Genomic DNA, 21,230 nt, shown 5'->3' on the forward strand with positions numbered 1-21,230 from the left:
ACATCTTAAGGAAGACTTTAGAGTGTTTTGTAGAATAATGGTTCTACCAAGCATATTTTTTTAAAAACTATTTTAATTAATTACAGATTTAGTTATTCAATCAGGCTTTAGTCTATTTTTATTGTATAGACTTTTATATACTACAGCTGCTTGCCAGTTCTATATTTCATTACATTTTAAATCACCCATATGTTTCTATTTCTTCATTTGGTTCAGAAAATGCTGGAGAATAGCCTACATTTTCCAGGATATACTCCAGAGAAAAAGGTCATCTGTTATATAGATTACATATTGTTAACCCAAGGATGCATGCTTCTCTGCATCAAAGAGAAAATAATATAGCAAGAAGCTACTTCTATAAAGGAATATTTCCATAACAGATTTATTACAATGGAATGTACTGCAAGGACTCATCTTGTACTTTCTAATTCCCAGGCAGCCTCACACTTAATATATCCTCAGAACAGCAAACTGGCATCTCAAGGTTACATATCTAGCTTCTTTAACTAGTTTGGGCATATTCACCAGGAACTGAAAAGTAAGTTAAAAAACAGAAGTTTTTATGCTTCCAATTTGGACATCATGGAATCCAAAGGAATGCCTATCAGGTTCTTATCTGCCCCCTGTTAATCCTTGTCATTGGACACTATTTTAACCTATTTTTCCCAATAGTTTAAAAGCAATTGTAAGAATTAAAATTTAATCTCAATAATAAAAATACTATATTTTAGGAGATTTATTAATGATTATTAGAAATTAAGGAATAAAAGGGATACAAAATAAAAACCACATGTCCATGGCTGATCAGCCAGTTCACTCACCCACCTTACCACCAACAAACTTGCTGTCATCAAGCCAAAGAGCTGCAAGAGGACCACCCACTCACTAATATCCTCTGTCTACAGGAAGTATCTAATGACAGGAAGTCAATGGGCTCTTGGGAAATGTAGTTCTTTTTTTAGGGTAACAGATTTTTAATTATACACAATAAGTTAGAAGAGAAGATGAAGTAGGCATAATGACAATATCTAGTAAAATTAATCAGTTGCCAGTGTAGGAAGATGCAGAAAACTATCTGATAAAAGGAACAAGAAGTATATAATTGACTTGGCTTATTTTGTTTAAAGACCTCAATACATAGCAGGAGTCAATATTTCTATAATCCTTTGCTAGAGGCAGATAGAAAAATGGGAAAAGAATATTGAATTTCAATTCAGAAGTCTTTGATGCAAATTCTTTCAAATTATCCAATTTCACTCTTGCAGGGCATTGTTTCTTTACTGGCAGAAAGAAGGAGCTGGGTAAGACCAGAGGTGTCAAACACTTGGTAAATATTTTGGCTGCATTGCTCTAGAGCACTACTCAATAAAACTAAAATGATTTGTAAATATATAATGAAATAAAGTATAATAGACAATAGATAATGTTAATAAATGATTTTCTAAGTCAATATGCAATCTGCAGGTATCCTAATGTACATTCACCTTTTATTAAATGACCTACAAGATCATCTTTCCAACTTTTTTGCATAATAATTACCATGAGCCTTCAAGGAAAGGAAAGAAAGAATTGAAGATAATGCCAAGGAGGCAGTGAGGTGGCTCAGTAGATAGAGGGCCAGGCCTGGAGATGGAGGGTCCTGGGTTCAGATCTGATCTCAGATACTTCCTAACTATGTAACCCTGGGTAACAAATGCCTAACCTTTACTGCTCTTCTGCCTTAAAACTGATACTTAGTTCAATTCTAAGACAAAAGGTTAAGGTTCCAAATATATATATACATATATATATATATATATATATATATATATAGAGCCAAGGATTTTTTTCAAGGTGACTTTACCATCTTTCCCTTGTAAGTCAAGCTGGTTTTTCTACTACATCAGCAGACTTTTATTAAGAAATTGATGTTCTCAGAGAACTTGATCTTATCTGTCAAAAAGCAATTATTAAGCACTTACTTTGTGCCAGATAGAGAGGCAGCAAGGTAAATGGTACAGTGGATAGGGGATAGGCTCCGGATTCAAGAATGTCTGAGTTCAAATCTGATGTTAAACACTTATATGACCCTGGGAAAGTCATTTAACCCCTATTTCCCTCAGTTCCTTACATGTGAAATGGGAACACACTTGAGAAGGAAATGACACAAACCATTCTAATATCTATGCCAAGAAAACACCATAGACAAAGTCCATGCATCAAGTAAAGTCAGATAGAACTATATTAACATATGTCAGGTTTTGATAGTGGGTTCTGGGTATACAAAAACAGAATCAAAATAATTCCTTTCTTCAAAGAGCTTATAGGGAAAATAGCATGTATCTATTTAAGTAAATCAAAGGTAAAATCAAAGTAAATTGAAGGTGGGGTGATTTAATAACTGGAAGGGTCAGGAAATGCCTTGAGCAAAGATATAAAGGAAGCTAAGGCTTTATTCTAAGAAAGGAGGTAAGGAAGAATACTTGATAGACATGGAGGTGCCTTGTGCAAAAGCTTAAAGATAGGATGTGGATTGTTGTGTGAGAGGCTATGAAGGGGGAAAGGCATGCTGGAGCCAAATTACATTTGGCTTCGAAAGTGAAGCAGAGGCATTTATATTTACCCTAAAGAGGAGAATATTTAACTGAAGGGTGTAGTCAGCTGTAGCATATATTGCACAAAGATATGAGGACTACAGAAAAGTGTAAGGACTAGAAAAGAAGTCATTGGATTAAGATATTATTGAACTTTGGATAGAGCCCTTTCAGTTGAATGTTCAAGTCTGAAGTAAAATTTCTAGGAGGTGAGAAAGGAGTGAGAAGAGAAATGGAGACAAATAGTATAGTCAGGTTTTTGTTAACTTCATTTTTCAGTTATTTGATTGGGAAATGATAAAGAGGTAAAGGATAACAGGAAAGGGTAGGATCAAATGAAAGTGTTTTGTTGTTGTTTTAATTCTGTTTAAGGAGAGGGAAAATCTAGACATATTTCTTGGATTTTAAAGCCTAGAAGAAGAATGAGACTGTTAATTGAATGAGCAGTAATGGACAATATTCTATCATCAGTGAATTTAGAATGGTATAAAGTTTATTTTCCTCCTGTTTTATCAGCCCTTTACCTTTTCTCTGAAATAAAGATAGTATAACTGGAGAACGTATTAGATTGAGACTTAGAATGAATAGGATGGTTTACATTGTGCTTAATTCCTCACCTCTCACCCTTTTTTGGAATATGTATATGAGAACCTAAGTACAAAATGAGGGAGATATGGCTTGATAGAAGTTCATCTGAAAAAAGATCTCACAGTTTCAGTGAACTGATGACTAAAAATGAGTAAACAACATGAATGAACAGTCAGGAAAGCAGATATAAATTTAAGCTGAATTTAAAGACATGGTGTCTTTCAGGGCTCCAGAAGAAAGTCCCACTGCTCTTTGCCACACCAAATTGCATCTTGATTAATGTAGTCAATTCTTGGTATCACATTTTAAGGAGTTTATTTTAAAAATTGGAGATGTTTTTCTTTAGGAGAGAAGGTAGAAATGGTAGGGGGTGAGGAGATAGCTACTTTAAAGTATTAGATATACTGTCGTGTAAGTTAGCTTTGTTTTTCTTGGTCACAGAAGGCAGAACTTGGAGCACTATATGGAAGTTTAAAAGAGGGAAATTTGGGCTTAAGGTAACAATAAACTCCATCACTACCCACCACCAATCATAAACCAACAACAACACCTCTTCTAATAATTGGTTTTTAAAAGTCAAATGAACCCCCTGGAGAGTAAATGGCAACTATTCTCAAAGGAAGTCTTCAGATAAAGACTGGAAGTCCACTTGTCATGTATATTATGGAGAATATTCTCAGGAAGCAAAAGGTTTGACTAAGATTGCTTATAATTTTGAGATTCTGTGATATACATTATTAGCTTAGCTATTTAATAATTGATGGGCCTTGGGCTCAGTTTCCTCATTTATAAAATGAGAGAATTGGACTAGATAACCTTGGCCAACCTTTCCATATCTACATTGTATTAACATCCCATTCTTTTAGGTTTCTTAAAGGGGAATTGCTTTGGAGCTTGGCAAGGAAGTATTATATGATGGTGATTATAAACTTTAAGAATAAAGTAGGGAAGCTGTAGGGTATTAAAACACTGGACTGAAGGACAGTGTAGGAATGTGATTCCTATAAAAGTCAGTAATCTGGAAGAAGCCAGTAAAGCAGGAGACTGAGAAGGCCAAACTGAAGGGCTGTATAGGACTGTGGTCCAGGTAATAGGAATCAAGAAGTTTGTTAAGTTAAGGTAAACAAAATTAAGCCTGATGATTCAAAGCAAGACTTGGCCATCATGGTTTCTGGGTATTAAGCCAATAGCAATTTGTGAAGCAGGCATATGCATATTCTAACAACCTGGAACAAATTTTTGGACAACTGCATTTATGTTTCAGGCTACCCCTTTCTGATTGTGGGGGCTGTATAACTGCTCTACTCCTGGGGGAGATCTTGAAGCACCCTCTCTTTGCCACAGCTAGGATTGAATGCCAACCTTCCTTTTTTAAAACAACCTCCTCAGGCAGACATTTTTCTCCAGGTTTCAATTGTCTTTACAGAAGTGAGAGGATGGGTAATAACATCATCTGAGCCTTCAAATCACTTATGCCTTTTGGGTGTGAGAGTAAGCAATGTTGTTTGTACCCACTTGGGTGAGAGCCATGAAACTTTAGTCACTGGGTCAGATTAATCTCAATAAACTCAATTACATCTTGAATACAGATTTCTGGCATACAGTGCATGTTCCCTGACACAGCATCTGGCCAGCAGCTGGATTACTATGGCCACTCAGAGAATTGTTGATTATCACTGTTTCCTTTTTCTTTCTCAAAATTTCTTTCTCTGTTCACTTGGAATATGTTGTTAAATTCCTCTGCCTATAACAGAACAAGGTCTTCTATTTGTTATTAAAATGGAATATTTGGTCATGGAATCTATGATAATAGAATTGGATGGGACCTTAGATTTCATGAAACCTCCTATTCAGTCCAGAAACAAAACTTTATATGATCCCTAGCTTGTCTTTGACAGATTTTACTATCTCACAAGGCAAAGCATATTTTTTTCTTGGAGAGGGTTCACTCTTCTGATAATAAAGAATCCAAATTCTTTCCTTCTATAATGTCTACTCATTAGTCCTAGTTGCACTCTAGAGACCGTTAGCAAGTCTCTTAACCTTTTCAAAGCCTATTTTCTCATCTGTAAAAAGGGAATGACACAAGTAGTCTCTACCTTAGAGGTTTATTGTGATGATCAAGTAAAGTAGCATATGGTAGACATTTTGTAAAGCTAAAAGTGCTACATAAATGCCAACTATTATTCTTGTTATTGCTGTTGCTAATGTTACTACTACTCTCTGAAAGTACTCACTTAACATAAGTTTAATTCCTCATCAATATGATAGCCCTACAAATATGAAGACCAGTTATACATCCCACTTCTCTGAGTTTTCTCTAGCTTACACAGTTATATTCAGCAATGGCTTTTGAATGATAGAATTTCCCTAACAATCTGGTCATTCTCCTTTGGATAGATTCCCTCTTAATTCATATTTATATATTGACAGCACACAATTTGTGCATGTACATATTCATATTACTATACACACATATTACTATATACACTATGCCAGTTCAGGGTATAGTGATACTTTTATGCCCTTTAGTCTGGATCAATGTTGGCAAAGGTTTTCAAGTTGGCATGCCAAACTGCAACTTCAAGCTGCCTGTAAGCCTCCCACATTACCCCCAGATGGTGGAGGGAGCAAGTGCTTGCTTTGGGTGGCTGGACAGAGGGACGGGACATGCAGAAATGTCCTCAGGCATTGGGAAGAAGGGGAATGGAGCAACTCCCCATTCTGGCTGGGCATACATGCCGATACTTTGCCAACACTGGTCTAGATATAGTACTTTTATTAAATGCATTGTATTTTTTGAATAGCTGTTTATGCTTCTGGCTAATATTGAACTTAAATTCATCTAAAACCCATAAATTTTTTCATATAAGATATTAAGTCTTATATTATGCTTTTCACATACAGTTGACTTTTTGAAACTGTGTTTAAAATCTTTACATTTATTCCCATTAACATTTGTCTTTTTAGCTCTTATCCTTTATAATTATTGGGAAGAGGATTAGAACATTGAGTGCTTCTAGCCCATTGACCATGGACCAGTGTTTTTCCATTTTTATCTTCTGTGTGAGTGGTAGCCCTACAGAGGCTGCCTGTTAGAAACATTTATCACTCTCTTGCCCCGTTTCTTCCCTCCAGGAACCTATTGCTCATAGCTTTCCTTAACCCTATTTAGTCCAGACTCAAGAGTTTTAGGTTTTCATGCTAACATAGATGAAAGTTTTCTGGGAGTATTAGAGGCTGGGGGCATTTTTGTATATGGAAACCTTTTTATACTTTTGCTTTCCTTCCTTTGAGTGTTCTTTCTGAATCCTTCATGGTCCCCCTCAAATCTCTTTGCTAGCCTCTTGCTTTGTTTGAGTTTCAATCTAGTTTGCTTTTGAGTAATTCATGTCTTGAATTTCCCTGAGTCATTTCACAACATAAAATTTATTCATTTGCCACCCAGATTATATGGCACTAGTTCATTTGCTTCAATGTTTGGATGACTCATTACTTAGCAAAGTAGTAAGATAAATAACTAATTCTTAGAAGGTCTGGGTTTTAATCTTGGTTCTATTGTCCTCTCTTTGGCCTTCAATTTTCTTTTTTTTTTTTAATGTGAGGATTAAAAATGGCTTATCTCTAAGGTTACTAAAAGCTTTGAAATTCCATTTCTTTTTCTAATGAATAAATTCCTTTTACAAATACAGACTGGAGTTTCCTACACTTCAGTGAATTCACAGTTAAGATCCTCCAGTTCCCATTCCCCTCCCTGTTGCCAAAAAAACAAAAACAAAAAAGAAAAGAAAAAGAAAAAAAAACAGTCTATCAGAGAATGTTGTAGCATTTGGCTTCACCAGAACACCACATACTTTTTCTCTGAGGCTTGCCATATAAGATCCTCAGTTTACAGGCTTTTATCTCTCACTACCCTTGGCAGAGTATTCCTACAGCTTTTCTGTTGTGAGTACCTTAAATGAACCTATTACCTGACCCTACCACTGAGCCCTTACAGAATGTCAGAATTGTAAGGGATTGCCAGGTCCATTTACTCTAATATACACCTGAAAAAGCTTACTCTCAGATTAATATTTGTTAATATTTAGTGATTTTCTAGGCTTTGCTTGGAGACTCTGTGTATGTGTACATTTGTCTGATGAGGGAACCTTTCAGGGTAATTCCTTCCATTTTGGGTAATTCTAATTGTTAGGAAGTTTCCCTCCTTTCCTTCCTTTCCCCATTTCCTCTCTTCCTTTCTCATTTCATTGGTAGAGGTCACCCCTGGTAAGGAATATTCTTTACCAATGCAAATTTACACTTTTTTTGGCAGGCCTAGCTTGTTGCCTGGGACCAGCAGAGGTACAAAGTGCCTTGCCTAGGGTCACAGAAAAATTATGTGGCAAAGACGTGATTTGTAGCCAGATGTTTTTGACTTTGAGGCCATGACTCCACAGCTGCATCTCATTGAGATTGGTTCTTGACAGACCAATCTCACCAGTAAGTAATCTAAGGCTAAGCAGTTTTATAAGAGAAATGGAAGCATAGCTATTCTAGACCTTCGGTCCTTTGGGTTTTCTAGACTCTTTGCCCATTGTCTATTGTAAACCTCAAAATTCCTTAGACTTATAAATGTTGGAAATTTCACCATTGGGATATTTCATACTTGGAAAATTTCTTACTAATAGTCTATTGGAATGTGAACCCCATTGGCATGGGAGGTTCCTTCTCTTCCCTTCTTAAGATTACTTTAGAACAGAAACCTTTTGCTGAACAATGGAAAGGACTTTGACCTATGCTTAAGCATAGAACAGGAATTTCTTTGAGTCATGATTGATTTTAGAATTGATACAATGGAGATACTTGGAATCAATCTCCACCCTACTCAGTCCTAACAGGATTGAGTAAGGGCTGCAGCCTAGATCAAAATTTAATTATTCCAATCTCTACCCTACTCAGGTTAACAGGATTTAGAAAGGGCTGTAGCAAAGGAGCAAAGATTTAATCATTTGAAAATATGACCTTCAACAGACATGTGCAAAAGCCAGAAACCTCTGGGTGGTCCTGGGTTAAGCTAGAGCCTCCATTGGCACAGGGAAATTGATGAACAGTGATTGGTAGATGGGAGAACTGGGGGGAGGAACTTGGATGGTTTCTGAAAAGATAGGGGGTCTGAAGACTCCAGGAAAGGGGTGGAGGAGTTGGTCGGTGTGGTTCGTGTGGGCTCTGAGAAGCTTGCTCTGAAGGAAGCTGAAGGTGGGGGCCTCTGAGACTGTTTCTCCATTTTGGTCACGTGAGTAATAGGGACTGATCTCTTTTCTTTGCCCCAGCTATCTAAGGGCTTGGGCCTTTTGGCCCAGCCTAAACAGAAGGGGTATTTAAGCCCTATTTCCTTCTCTCCCTTTGCTCTCTCTCTATCTCTAATTACTTCCTCCTATTGTAATTAAACTCCATAAAAGATTGACGGCTGACTTAAGTTTTCATTTAGGAATTACATAGCTGATTCCTTGGCGACCTTAAATTAATATATATCAGTCTTTTAAAGTGATTCCCTTGTAACACTATGAAAATTCATATAATTTGACCCCACTACAAATGAAACAAAATATATCAAACACACAGGGATAAAGACTGTTCTGGAATTTCAGTGGTTTAGGAAGCTCTTTATGAGGCATTTTTCTACTCAGGTAGGTATAGTTCTTGGCAATTTGTACATTGAGAGTTGCTTAGAACATCTGAGAACCTAAGGCTTTTGTCCAAGGCCACAAGCCAAATGTATATCAGAGGTAAGACCTGAACCCAAGAGATCCTAGCTTCTGTATCAGCTGCATCATGCTGCCTCTCACCTTTTTATATCATGCCTAAATTTGCCTTTCTCTGCATCCTCCTTTTAGAAGGTGGGGGTGTACAAATCCAAAAGGAAGGCAGTCCCTGCCCTCAAGAACTTTACATTCTAATAGGGAAAACCATATAAGGGAGTTAATTCCTGGAAAGTCACAAAATTGATGGGTAGAAATCTAAGTCAGTCCATTGATAGCATCCTTCCTGTTCACCCAGGAAGATGTTAAAAGTAGGCAAGGGTGTGAAAGTCATCAGCCAGGTAGTAAATGTAGGGTGTGAAGATGAAAATATATCATCTCCAAGAGAGGGCACAGTTCTGTGGCTTAGCTCCTCCCAGGAGTAGTTTTTTGATGTTCTTTTTCTGTGCTCTAGGTCTATGGCAACAAATCTAATTCTTCCTGCGTACAAGATTCCTTCAAATGCTTTTTAAACCTGTTCTGACAGGTTTCCCAGTTCTTTAAAGTTGTCTAAGATGTATGGAAAGTGCTATAACACAGTAAAATTGACAGATATAAAAATTTGACTCTAGGCCTTACCTGTATTGTTAAAATATAAACTCCTTGAGGGAAGGGACATGTTTTATTTAAACATCGTACTTCTTAGAATAGTGTTCTGTACATTCTGTGTACTTAATATGTGTTCTATGAATTTCCTGTTAAAGACAACAGTGGAACAAGTCTTGAAACCCCTTTGGACTCTAGGTCTAGAATGGCTTTTCTGTGTCTTCTATAAAGCAGTTTTGCTCTAGATGTCTTGGTGACAGGTTGGGTCGATTAATAGTTACTCAAACATCTTTTAAGGGCCTATATTTGTTAGACAAGACCCTGATATACAATAAAAAGGCAAAAGGGGGAGACAACATGAAAACAGATAGTTACAAAGCAAGATATATGTAGGGGGGAAATCAATAGAGGGGAAGCATTAGAATTAAGAATTAGAAGGATTAGGAAAACCATCCCATAAAAAAATGGTCTTTTAGTTGGAACTTAAAGAAAGTCAGTAAAGTCAGTAGGTAGAGGGGAAAAAAATTCTAGGCATTGAGGACAACCAGAAAAAAATGCCTGGAGCTGTGACATATATTGTTTTATTCAAATTAGAACAGCCAGGAGGCTAAAAAAAAACACAACCAAAACAGATTGAGGAGTAAGGTATAAGAACATGGGAAAGGTAGCAGGGGGCCAAGTTAGGAAGGGTTTTGAATGCCAAGTAGAACATTTTATTTTTGGTCCTGGAGGTGATAGGGAGACACTATTGTTTATTTAGTGAGGGTGGTGGTGACATGTATTTCATCAAATTGGTCCTGAGTGTGAACTAGCTTCTTTGACATATCCTGAAGATTGAATTTGATGAAACAACTGCCTTAATTCAGTGCACATAAAAATGGAGGCAATACAACTATACCCATTCCAATTAAGGTAACATTTGCAGAAGCATGTACATTCCTAGGAGCAATATTAAAGAACTGGGCTATGTGAAGGAGTTGGGAGAAAAGAAGGTAGGAGAAACTAGATTGCTGAAGAATGTGGAAATTGTCATGTGAAGAACAGTCAAATTAATTAGGGATATTTAGCCTAAAGAAGAGGATATTAAGCAAAGTTATAATACTTTTCAAATATATGCAGAATTATCTTTTGGAAGACAAATCAGTTTTGTTAAATCAATCTTCCTGGTCTTGGAGATTTCTTATTTTACTTGCATTACTCCAAATTACTAAAAATTACTAAATTACTAAAAAAAACAGACTGATATCTATATAGGTATGTAGGATGTATATATAAACTTCCCAATTTTATGATGCTGCGCAAGTCACTTAGCCCTATTTGTCTTAGTTTTCTCATCTGGAGAAGGAAAAGGCAAGCCACTCTAGTATCTTTTCCAAGGAAAACCTAAAACCTGAAGAATGAAATAGCTACTTGCTATTGACTATTGACTCAAAGGGCCATCCGAACATGAGATTTTATGAACTTTTAATAGGTGGGTGGGTTCTGAAGCAAGAAGAATTATCAAATTTTCTCTGGATTCATAAATACTTGCTGTTTTATAATTAATCATTAGTACTTTAGCAACATTATTTGAAAGCAAATTGAAACCCAAGGAAATTTTTAGTGAGGCATTCATATGGCTATCATAGTATATAGCACTCTCGTTTGAAAAAATAAGTAGGAAAGTAAAGGAAAAATAATTGAAGAGTATATTTTCAGTTGTTGGTCAGTATTTATTAAGTGCACATTATCTGCCAGGCACTGTGCTAAGATAAAAGGAGGCAAAAGAAAGTGAAAGAGTCCCTAGTCTCAAGGAGATTTTTGGTATATAAACATGATTTTATTACATCAGATAATGATTTCCAGAAACTAACAAGCTAAGTATTTTTCCCTAGTGATAAGATGAGTGACTTGTTAGCTTAGGAAGTAAGATATTAAGTGGAATGATTCACATGGCTGTTTAATGATTATTTGGTTGTGTGTCCTCTGGAATAACTGTAATTTGGTACATTCTTTCAGTGTTTCTGCAGACATATAACAGGCAAGAAGATAGTTTTTTTGCCTATGCATTTGAAGTAGAAGTATAGCCCTTCAAAAAGACATTTTTGTAAACCAACAATTTAACTTGAAACATAGAAGCTGGGGTTTTTTGTACTTTTGTGGCTTTTTAGGGAACCACCTCCTTCCTTACTCTGAGAATTACTAATATCTACCAAATATTGAGTGACTAAAATATGGAATTTCTTTCCTCCATAGTTATTTCCATTGACAAATGTATATTCAAGCCCTTTGAATCTACAGATACTTTTTATCATAGGAGTATCAATTGAGAACTGAAAGAGACCAAAGACCTAGACTAACTTCTTTCATTTTCTTTTTCAACTAGGAAACATTTATTTTCTTTTGCTTCTATCTATCTCTGTAAAAAAATACCTTGTAACAGTGAGCATAATGGAACCATTTTTCTTCCCAAGGAAGCTGAGATATAGAGAAGTCACATAGATAGGAAAGGGTGTAATATTTATTGGGAAAGGAAATAGGAAGATTGGAAAACAGGGGATAATGGGAGGTTTGTAGCAGGGTATGGAGGAGAGAGGGTATACTGCCTGGTGAGGCAAGGGAGGGAGATGCCCCCTGCTGAGAGGAAACAGCAGGGGTCCAATGAGGTCTCTTTGTCTTTGAATGACTGAACTGAAGTTCAGCTCCCTCTATGACCAGAAAAGATAGTCCACTTAGCTGACTGCGAATTCAAATAATATAAAGTTTAATAACCAATTGGGATTGGAGTTTTTTCTCAGCTTCAGACCTGAGGCCAGGCCAGAGGCTGGCAGAGGGTTCTCCCACACCTGTCTACTCTATATCAATCCAGTTTTGTCTTTTTTAAAAATCTTAACAGTAGACAGAAAGCAAACAAGCACAGTTCTAACCTTCAGAAGAGATTGGACTTTAATCTTCAGGCTGAACCAAGAAAGAGGCGGCACACACACCAGACTGGGCTACCTCCTCTAACACCCGGAAGCAAGTTCCACACAGCAGGAAGGAAGTGCTAGTCACAAGACCCAACCGCCACTCCCAGTTGGCCCCTTCCCCCAGAAACTGTCAGTCTTATTTCCTTTCCACAAGGGCAGAGCTGGATGAAATTCTAACCTTCTAAACCATGTCCTCTGATTCTATATCTTTCCCCCTTTCCACTTCACAACATTGATACTTACTTATGAAAACATGGTATTTTTTTTTAATGACTTCATTAAGTTTAGTCAAAGAATGAATTTGGCCATAGTTCCTTCCATATTGATTTTCCCATTTCTAGAGGCAATGTGCCATAGGAGAAATAATTCCAAATTTGGAAGCAGAGGACCTGATTTTGATACCTCACTGTTCAGCAGAGAAGTGATGGAGAGAGAGATGTAGAATGAGACATCGATTTTTAAATAGAGTTAAAGTATGAATTTACTATGCTTCATTATTTGTTGGAGAGTTTGCCTTTTTTATATTTTGACAACGGAGGTGGGGGGAAGGGTGCAAGAAAAGAAGAAAGGAATAAAATGGTATGGATAAGACATGCAAAACAACATACAGAAGAGAGCCAGCAGAAGTTCAGAAGGTCTGCCAACAAGTAGGGCAATGTTAGTCATTTTGTGTTTAATTAATACATACTTTTAAAAAACAAGCTGTATGAAATCCTTTTTTTCATATGTGGAAATATTCATATTTATAGATAGTTGAATTCATATTAAAAGGAGAAACTTTTAAAAATGAGGAATTTGGACTTTATTAAAATATCTTTCCCCTCTATATCAATGGTTCTTTGATCTTTGAAAACAAAGTACTTTGTTGATTAAAACACAACTTTCAAAATCTCTGTTTTTGCCGGATGGAAATCAAGCTGGTGAAATACAGTTAGAAAAGAAAAGGTTTTATTTTTGCCTGTCCACTATGGAGCCCTCTCTTGCAACAAAGAAAAACCAATAAATGACAAGAAACCAAATCAGTACTTATTTCTGACAGCACATGCCAGATCCTATAACCATTACCATCAGTACTCACATGCTGCTTCTCTCCAAGGAGAGTCTTCTAAATCTCATCTGTGAGACAAAGATTCATACAGTTGTTCAGCATTTGATAAAGAACAATTTCTTTCACCATCTACCTTATTTCCAACTTTAATTCTAGCTTTGGAAGGTTATAATGATGCTAGGATATTATTTGGAGGGGAAAGCATTGCTATCACTACATGACATTTTTTCACTATTTGTTTCTTTCTATATGACTCATGCTAGAAGATTAGAGTAAAATTATGTGCAATTATAGCCCCTGGAAGTGATTTGTGTTGGATCTGGCTCTTCACCTAATTCAAGTGAAGTAGGGATCTATGGATGGGGTCAAAGACTTTTACTAATTTGGACTCTTGCTTTGGGCAACAAGAGGTTATGAACTAGATTTTCTAGTAAGTTAAATATTACACATCAGTCAAGGATTTTTCCTTCAGCTAACATACAAAGTTGGGAAGTTCATTTCATGTTATGATAATTAGACTAAATAGAGACATAAATAAAAGCAGATGGCAATGTATAATAATAGCCTTCAAAAAATGCATGTTTTTATTTTCCACAGAATCATGTCTATTGGTTTACAAAAAAATAGGAAGGTTCCTAATTGCAATAGAATTCTAGACACTCTGTCAGAGTAACTTAGTTTTTTTCTTTGCTTTCTGAGTCATTTGGTTGGGTAACATTGTCTAGTCAACATTGCTATGCCTCTTAGTGATGATGAAATCTTTAATTTTGGCCTTTTGGCAAAAATGGTAGGTGTAAAGATGTGTCTACTCAATGTCTGCGGTTACTGCTAATTCCCAAGATGAAGGGAATATTCAATAAGAAAGTCATCCAGCTCTGAAATACATTTGACATTTACAGGGTGAAAATTTTTTATTTTAGAATTTCCAATCAAAATAATATACTACTTTTGCTAGAGAAAATACAGTATTGCTCATCTTGAAATCTATAATTTATGAAGAAAAATCAATTATTAATCATTGAATTCATCAGTTATGAATTGCCTTTTTAGAATAGTGCTCATATGAAAATATGACTTTAGAATTTTTTCTCTGAGCTTGACTATCTCCAGAAAACAAAAATTTTCTTTTGAGTTGTTTTTATTAATAATTTAAAGTCCTTTGAAATGGTCCAGTGGAAAAGTACTGATTTCCACTGAAATTTTCAGCTGAACTGATAGTATTTATATTTTGGAGGGAAACTGTTTTTTTTTTCATATCCCATTAAAATAGCTTGGTTGTCTGAATTGCCTTTCTTTTCTTTTCTTTTTTTTTTTTAAACCCTTACCTTCTGGCTTAGAACCAATATATTGGTTCTAAGCCAGAAGGTAAGTACTGGTTCTAAGGCAGAAGAGGAGTAAGAGCTAGGCAATGGGGGTTAAGAGACATGCCAGCTAGGAAGTGTCTGAGGCCAGATTTGAGCCTAGGACCTCCTGTCTCTAGGCCTGGCTCTCAATCCACTGAGCTACCCAGAAGCCCCCCTTTATTTTCTTATACTTTCAGTATATATAAGATACAAAAGAGCAAAATCTGTTGACAAATAGAAAGTAGTAAGAAATGGTTTATATAAACATATTTTTTTTCTAATGAGGGGAGAAGGAGGCCAGGAGGAGGGAGTTAACAGTATTTTAATATAATAAATATATATTTAATGCATTTATAGTATTATTAGTGTTATCATTATTATTATTATTGACATATATGTGCACAGTATATAGATAAAGACAGTATACATTAGTGGGTAGACTACTGGATCTGGAACCAAGAGGGAATGAGTCCACATTGTTCCTTGTGACACTTACTTTGGGTGTGTGCACTGGGGAATTCACTAAACTTCATTGTCTGAAACAATTCCCTACAACTCATGTTTCCCTTCATAGATTGTTATGCACTTTGGATACACATTGGTGAAGATGGTTCTTACAGAAGAATTTTCTATACTAACGTAATCCCAGATTTTTTGTTTTTTAATTAGGAGGCATTTGTGTGTGTGTTTATTTATATATGGGCTAACTAGAAATTCTTGAACCTGGAGTCAATTCAGATAAGGGAAAGTAGTGGGGTATCATTGGATTATTTCTTCTGGGGCTACAGTCAAGGGGCATGATTTAGTTATATGTGTGTGTGTGTTGCATATATGTCTTTTGGGGGATTACATAGGATCTGTGATTTTAGTTATGGAAACCCCCTCAGCATTCTGAACATAGCAGAGGGAATTTATATTCATCACAAAATAAGTTCTAAGACTTAGTGATTAAAATGTTATGCTTGAAGCATAGTTAGGGAAGCACCTAGCTGCTTAGTTGCTCTCCAGTATTGGTGACAGGTCCAGTATTTATGCTTTTTTATTAAAAAAAAGATTCATTTTATCAAGTAGCAAAATTAAATTAAACTATAATTTACACTGTTATTTTGGAACTGTCTGGAACTATTTGGAACAATTTGCATTTTGTTCACAGGTATTTTCCAATGTAATGTTGTCCTTTGTCTTAGTCCAATTCTCAATCCATGGCACTTTGATGACTCCAGTGTGATCAATTTTAATTTTTTGTTTTTGTGATTGAAACAAATTATTTAATTAATTTTGAGTATTTTTCCATGGCTAAATGATTCATGTTCTTTCCCTCCCCTTCCCCCACCCCAACAACCAATTGCCAACAAGCAATTCCACTGGGTTTTACATGTGTCGATCAATTTTAATTTGTAATAAACAATGCAATATATATATTTTGTTTAGCAGCTCAGCACCCTTTCTGATGATGTCATGTTCTATATTTTCAGATAAATTATTAGTCCTAACTGTAGCAACCCAAGAAACCGATGGATATCATCGATTTATGCAATCAGCCAAGTACTTCAATTATACTGTGAAGGTAATGTATCCTCTTTAATTTGTGGAAAATGTTGGAAAACTATACCTTACTTAAATGTTTCTATAAGATAAAAATAACTGAGAACCAAAGAAAACAAACATTAGCTGTTATTGGTTAGTGTACAATCTTTAAAAAAATAAACTTGAAACTCCTAGTATAGAGGCTTGTACACAATAGCAGCTCTAACTAATTGCTAATTGTATTATTTTTTATTAAGATTATGAATTAGGGCTATGCTATTTGAGGCTTTTACTTGAAATAATTTTTCATGCCTCTAATGTTTTCCATTTTTTCTTTATTCATGAATACCTGATTTAATAATTCTTTGATACACTCAGCTCTCCCTCTCTCTTTCAGCTTTCTTTTGTGTGTTATCTTCCTCAGTTAGATTGCAAGTTCTTTGAGGGAAGGGACTGTCTTTTTTGTTAGACACTTAAATGTTTATTGATTTATTGGCCATTAACCATAATTTAGAATTGCAAACATAATGGCAAGGAAAATTATGTGTCTGATATTGTTGTATTTTAAAAGTCTCATAATGGTGTAGGAAATGGATTTTTGTCACTTGTGGGAAGTCAGTAATGTGTTTAAATATGTTTACATATATACATATTGTAAAAAGGAATTCTTGTTCCTTTTCTCTAATTTAATGGGGGACCTGAAGATCCTCTTACAGTAGAGATGTGTAGAGATTAATCAGTCCACAGGGACAGGAAGTAGAAACCATAGAGACAGGAAGGAGAAATCATAAAGGCAGGAAGGCAGAACCAATAGAGACAGGAAGTGAGGTAGAGGAAGTTTATAAAATGGACCCAGAGTCAGTTGGTTGACCTTTCAGTTGCTGACAGTTGCAGCCTGTCAGTTACTGACAGGTGTTGGCAGTTGCAGGAAGTTGACTGCTAGATGAGTTGGTAATTGAGGATTGGTTGCTGGTGCTGTGGGTTGGTGATTAGTTGATGGTTGGTGTTTAGTTGCTGGAATATAAAGGCAGGTCTGAGCTTACTGAGAGGGCTTTTGGCTTTTGCCTTTAGAGGGCTTTTTCCCTTTTGGCTTTTGGTTTGGGCTGCTAGATTTTTCCCCTTCCTTCAACTTTTTGGAATGTGGCTGGTCATCATTGACAGACTTAATTGGGGTTGGATTAAACACTGATTGGCTTGGTCTTGATTGGGTGGATTGTTTTTAGTGATATTTATAGACAGTTTTTTATGGTAATTATGGGCAGTTATAGATAGTTATAGGATAACTAGTATAGACATTAGAAAAATTTCTTTCTCTACCTGTTTCCTATATTTCCCTCTTTTACTATATTAATTTTACTATTTTATTTTACTATCTTTATTTTAATAAAACTAAATTGTTAATTGTTAAAAGCTGCTAGAAGTTTTCTTTTCTCTGGCTTAAAGGAATCATATTAACTTATAATTCTACTATATTCACACTTAAACTTAAGTTATTAAAAGTTGCTCTTTTATTTTGTCAAAATTCCTAATTTAACCCTAACAATATAACACATATATGACACATAAATACAACACAAATGTATTTTTATATACATATCTCTCTCTCTCACACACACACACACACACATACACACACACACACACACACACATATATACATATATATGTGTGAGAATGGAAGGGACTGAACTTGTTAATTTACTAGATAGTAAACTAATTTAGGGAAATTCCTTCTACTAGTGCAACTTAGAGTTCCAGAGAGATTTTGAGTGTTTAAGAAATTATCCTAGGAGTCATATAACTAGTCTGTATTCATGACAGCATTTGAATCCATGTCTTCTTGCCTTTCTATCCACTATACCACATTACCTCTCTATATATCCATATGCATATTTATACACACACATTATTATGTTGTTATGTACTTTCTACTTAGAAGGTGATACATTCTCTCTAGACTGAAGCAAGTATGTATAAAAGTCCACTAGTTCATGAAAATGGACACTTTTTTTTTTATATTTCATGCCCCAAATTTCCTCAGTCCTTCTAATAATGATGTGTATACTCCAAAGGTAATGATCTGGAATCTTCAAGATTCTTCTCCTTCCCTTACCTGTGATTTCACCTCCTAAGTCTTCTCATTATAATACAGTACAAACTTTGTAGAACAAAAATTATCAAATAATAAGTCACCTACCTTACTACTTGCGCATTGTATCCTCTGTGCACCCATATAGATACACACATGTGTAAATAGATCTATTCATATATATTTTATAAATTTTCAGATTGTATCCTGTTTCAAAGAGATAGAGATATTAATTTGTCTGCTCTGTGAGTTTCCCAATGCTGAATTAGATTGGAGCCACATTTTTCTCTTAGTTATTCAGTATTTTAGCTACATTGTGGTCTAAGTAGGCAGATATTTGTATAGCCATTTTATAATATTATTTCTTTGGGGGATGCATTTTGCAGTCTAAATAATCAAATACAACTAGTTGAATAAATTGATGCTAGTGATAGGAGCTGGGGAGTGTGGTATAGAGAAAACATTACTATCCTAGGAATCAGAAGATCTGAATTCTAGTTCTACTTATTCCATTAACCTAGAACCATAGATTAGAAATACAAAGTACCTTGGAGGTCATCTATCTCAGTGCCTTTAGCTTACAAATGAACAAGCCAGCTCAGAAAATGTCAAGGAACTTGCTCCAATTCACATAGTTCCTGACTGATATGGGAATAGAGCTTAGGTCCTCAGACTCCGAATGCAGTAGCTTTTCCAATATATTATGTTGCTTCCCAGAATTAAAGGAGATTACTGAGTGGGGATAATAGGTAAGTAAAGGGCGATAAGTCAAAGAAAGGGGATTTGGGACCTGAGAAATATACAGGGTTTATCAGTGGTGCTCATAATCACCATGAGCTCTAAACTGGAGATTTATTAAATAGAATATATTGTAAACATTATTCAAGTGAGGATGAGGAAAAAGAAATTTTCCTGCTAGTTACAGGGCCACACATTGATTGAAGCTAGATATAAAGTCACTGGTCTTTGTTCCTATTGCTTTTGTTATGGTACAATTTGTTTATTTCCCCATTACTTATTAGAATCCACTCAGTGGTTCACTTATCAACTGTTTATTAATTACCCACTGTATTAAAAAACAACAACAACATTGTGCTAGGAAAGATGAATTAACATAATGGTTTTTTCTTTTGGTTTCCCGTTTTTTTGGAAAAAAAATCTCCAAGTTTAGTTTGAAATCTGGGATTATTTTTTCCCTTGGTCAAACAAGTTAGGGGCTCATTACCTCCCATTGTGGAAGTTGCTCTTCTAGAGCAGAAACCTGGTCAATTGATGAAATAGGGAACAAACAGAACCAGCAGCAAATGATTCCTCTTGGCTGAGCAATTCCTTTTCAGCAATAAAATTTCACTAAGCTTTTGAAGGCTGTGGTTAAGATTTATAAGGAGAGAAGAATGGGATTTTGTTTGATGGCCTCAATTATAACCTGAACAATCCATTTTAGGTCAGCAGGAAAATAACTTAAGGCCCCAAAGTGGCTTTGCTTTTATCCAGATTTTATACCTAATTGGAGAAAATATGGTCAATGTTTTTTTTCATTTTCTTTTTTTTAATCCTTTATCCGTACTAATGTACATCTAGAGTAGAATATAACTTTTGAGCTATTTCTTCAAACTTTTAAATGCTCTAATTTTCCCCAAAATGTTGTTAGGAATGGTCTTTAAAATTTAAATATTATATTTTAAAATTAAAATTAAACATCCATGTAGTTAGCTAAATTTGACTTGGTAAATATTAATTTCAACATCCAAAAGATCCTAACATTTTTTTCAGACATTTCCACTATGTTCTTAATCAAATTCTTCATTTTTTCCATTCATCCTCATTGCTTTATTCTTAGATAGTATGCTCCATTTTGTATGTCCTCCAACCTTCTTTGTCTGCTTCCTCCATCTCCTAACCCCATTATAAATTATGAATGTTTTCCCAGATGTCTCTGTATCCCTCATATTTATCTCCATTATTATTTTGTTGTAATTATTACATATTTAATTCCATTATAGTATTTCATCTCATTAATGTATTAACATTTAAATGGAAATGGCTTTTTAATAGCAAGACTTCAAAGACTAATGTTAAAGAATATGAAGTTCTTTGTCTTTTATCATTAGAATGATTGATAGTTTGGGTTTCCTTTACAAATATTACTCTTTTGTTTTTCTTGTAGTTCTGCAATACCATGTTGATTTTGTTCATAGGTTCTCGGTAAAGGAGAAGAATGGAAAGGTGGAGACAAGGCAAACACTATTGGTGGGGGCCAAAAAGTAAGATTACTGAAAGAAGCAATGGGAAGTTATGCTGATCAAGAAGATTTGATTGTGTTTTTTACTCAATGGTAGGAAAAATCTGTGTTATTTTCATCCTTCTTACTTTGTGTAAAATACTTAAAGGATATAAGAATGTTGCAAGATCTTAATAGTTTACATTTTGCTTTTATTTGTTTTAAATTGCTATATTAGCAGTATAAAATAAAACATTTACTCAGTTATTAAAATCATCATGAGAAAAAGTTTGACAGGAGCCTCCTTATGAAATGTTGTGTGAATTGATGCTATTTCAATTATCTTTTCTGATTTTGCTTCAGAGATTTAGGAAAAGTCTCTGTAGGTTCCTCTACTATTGTTGAATATATATGTTATTAATCTTAACAATATTCTATACCATTCACAATGGGGGAGAACTGTCTTATTAAAAGAAATCTAAATATACAAGCTGCAGCATAGGGAATTAAATCTATGTACACATGGGAGGAGAATAGTGTAGTGGTATTCTGCAAGCTATTCATTACTTA

The 21,230-nt window shown here is 35.2% G+C and overlaps 1 protein-coding gene across 2 annotated transcripts in view; it reads left to right on the forward strand.

The window, feature by feature from the left end:
• PLOD2 (procollagen-lysine,2-oxoglutarate 5-dioxygenase 2) overlaps window positions 1-21,230 on the forward strand; it is a 106,309-nt gene that overhangs the window by 17,176 nt on the left and 67,903 nt on the right. For both annotated transcript variants that reach the window (XM_001371757.4, XM_007502093.3), the window contains exons 2-3: window positions 16,299-16,390; window positions 20,638-20,774. In XM_001371757.4, the coding sequence (XP_001371794.1) occupies window positions 16,299-16,390; window positions 20,638-20,774 (229 nt within the window). The remainder of the gene's footprint in view (window positions 1-16,298; window positions 16,391-20,637; window positions 20,775-21,230) is intronic.

Source organism: Monodelphis domestica, chromosome 8 (genome assembly GCF_027887165.1).
Source record: "Monodelphis domestica isolate mMonDom1 chromosome 8, mMonDom1.pri, whole genome shotgun sequence".
NCBI classification, from domain to species: domain Eukaryota; kingdom Metazoa; phylum Chordata; class Mammalia; order Didelphimorphia; family Didelphidae; genus Monodelphis; species Monodelphis domestica.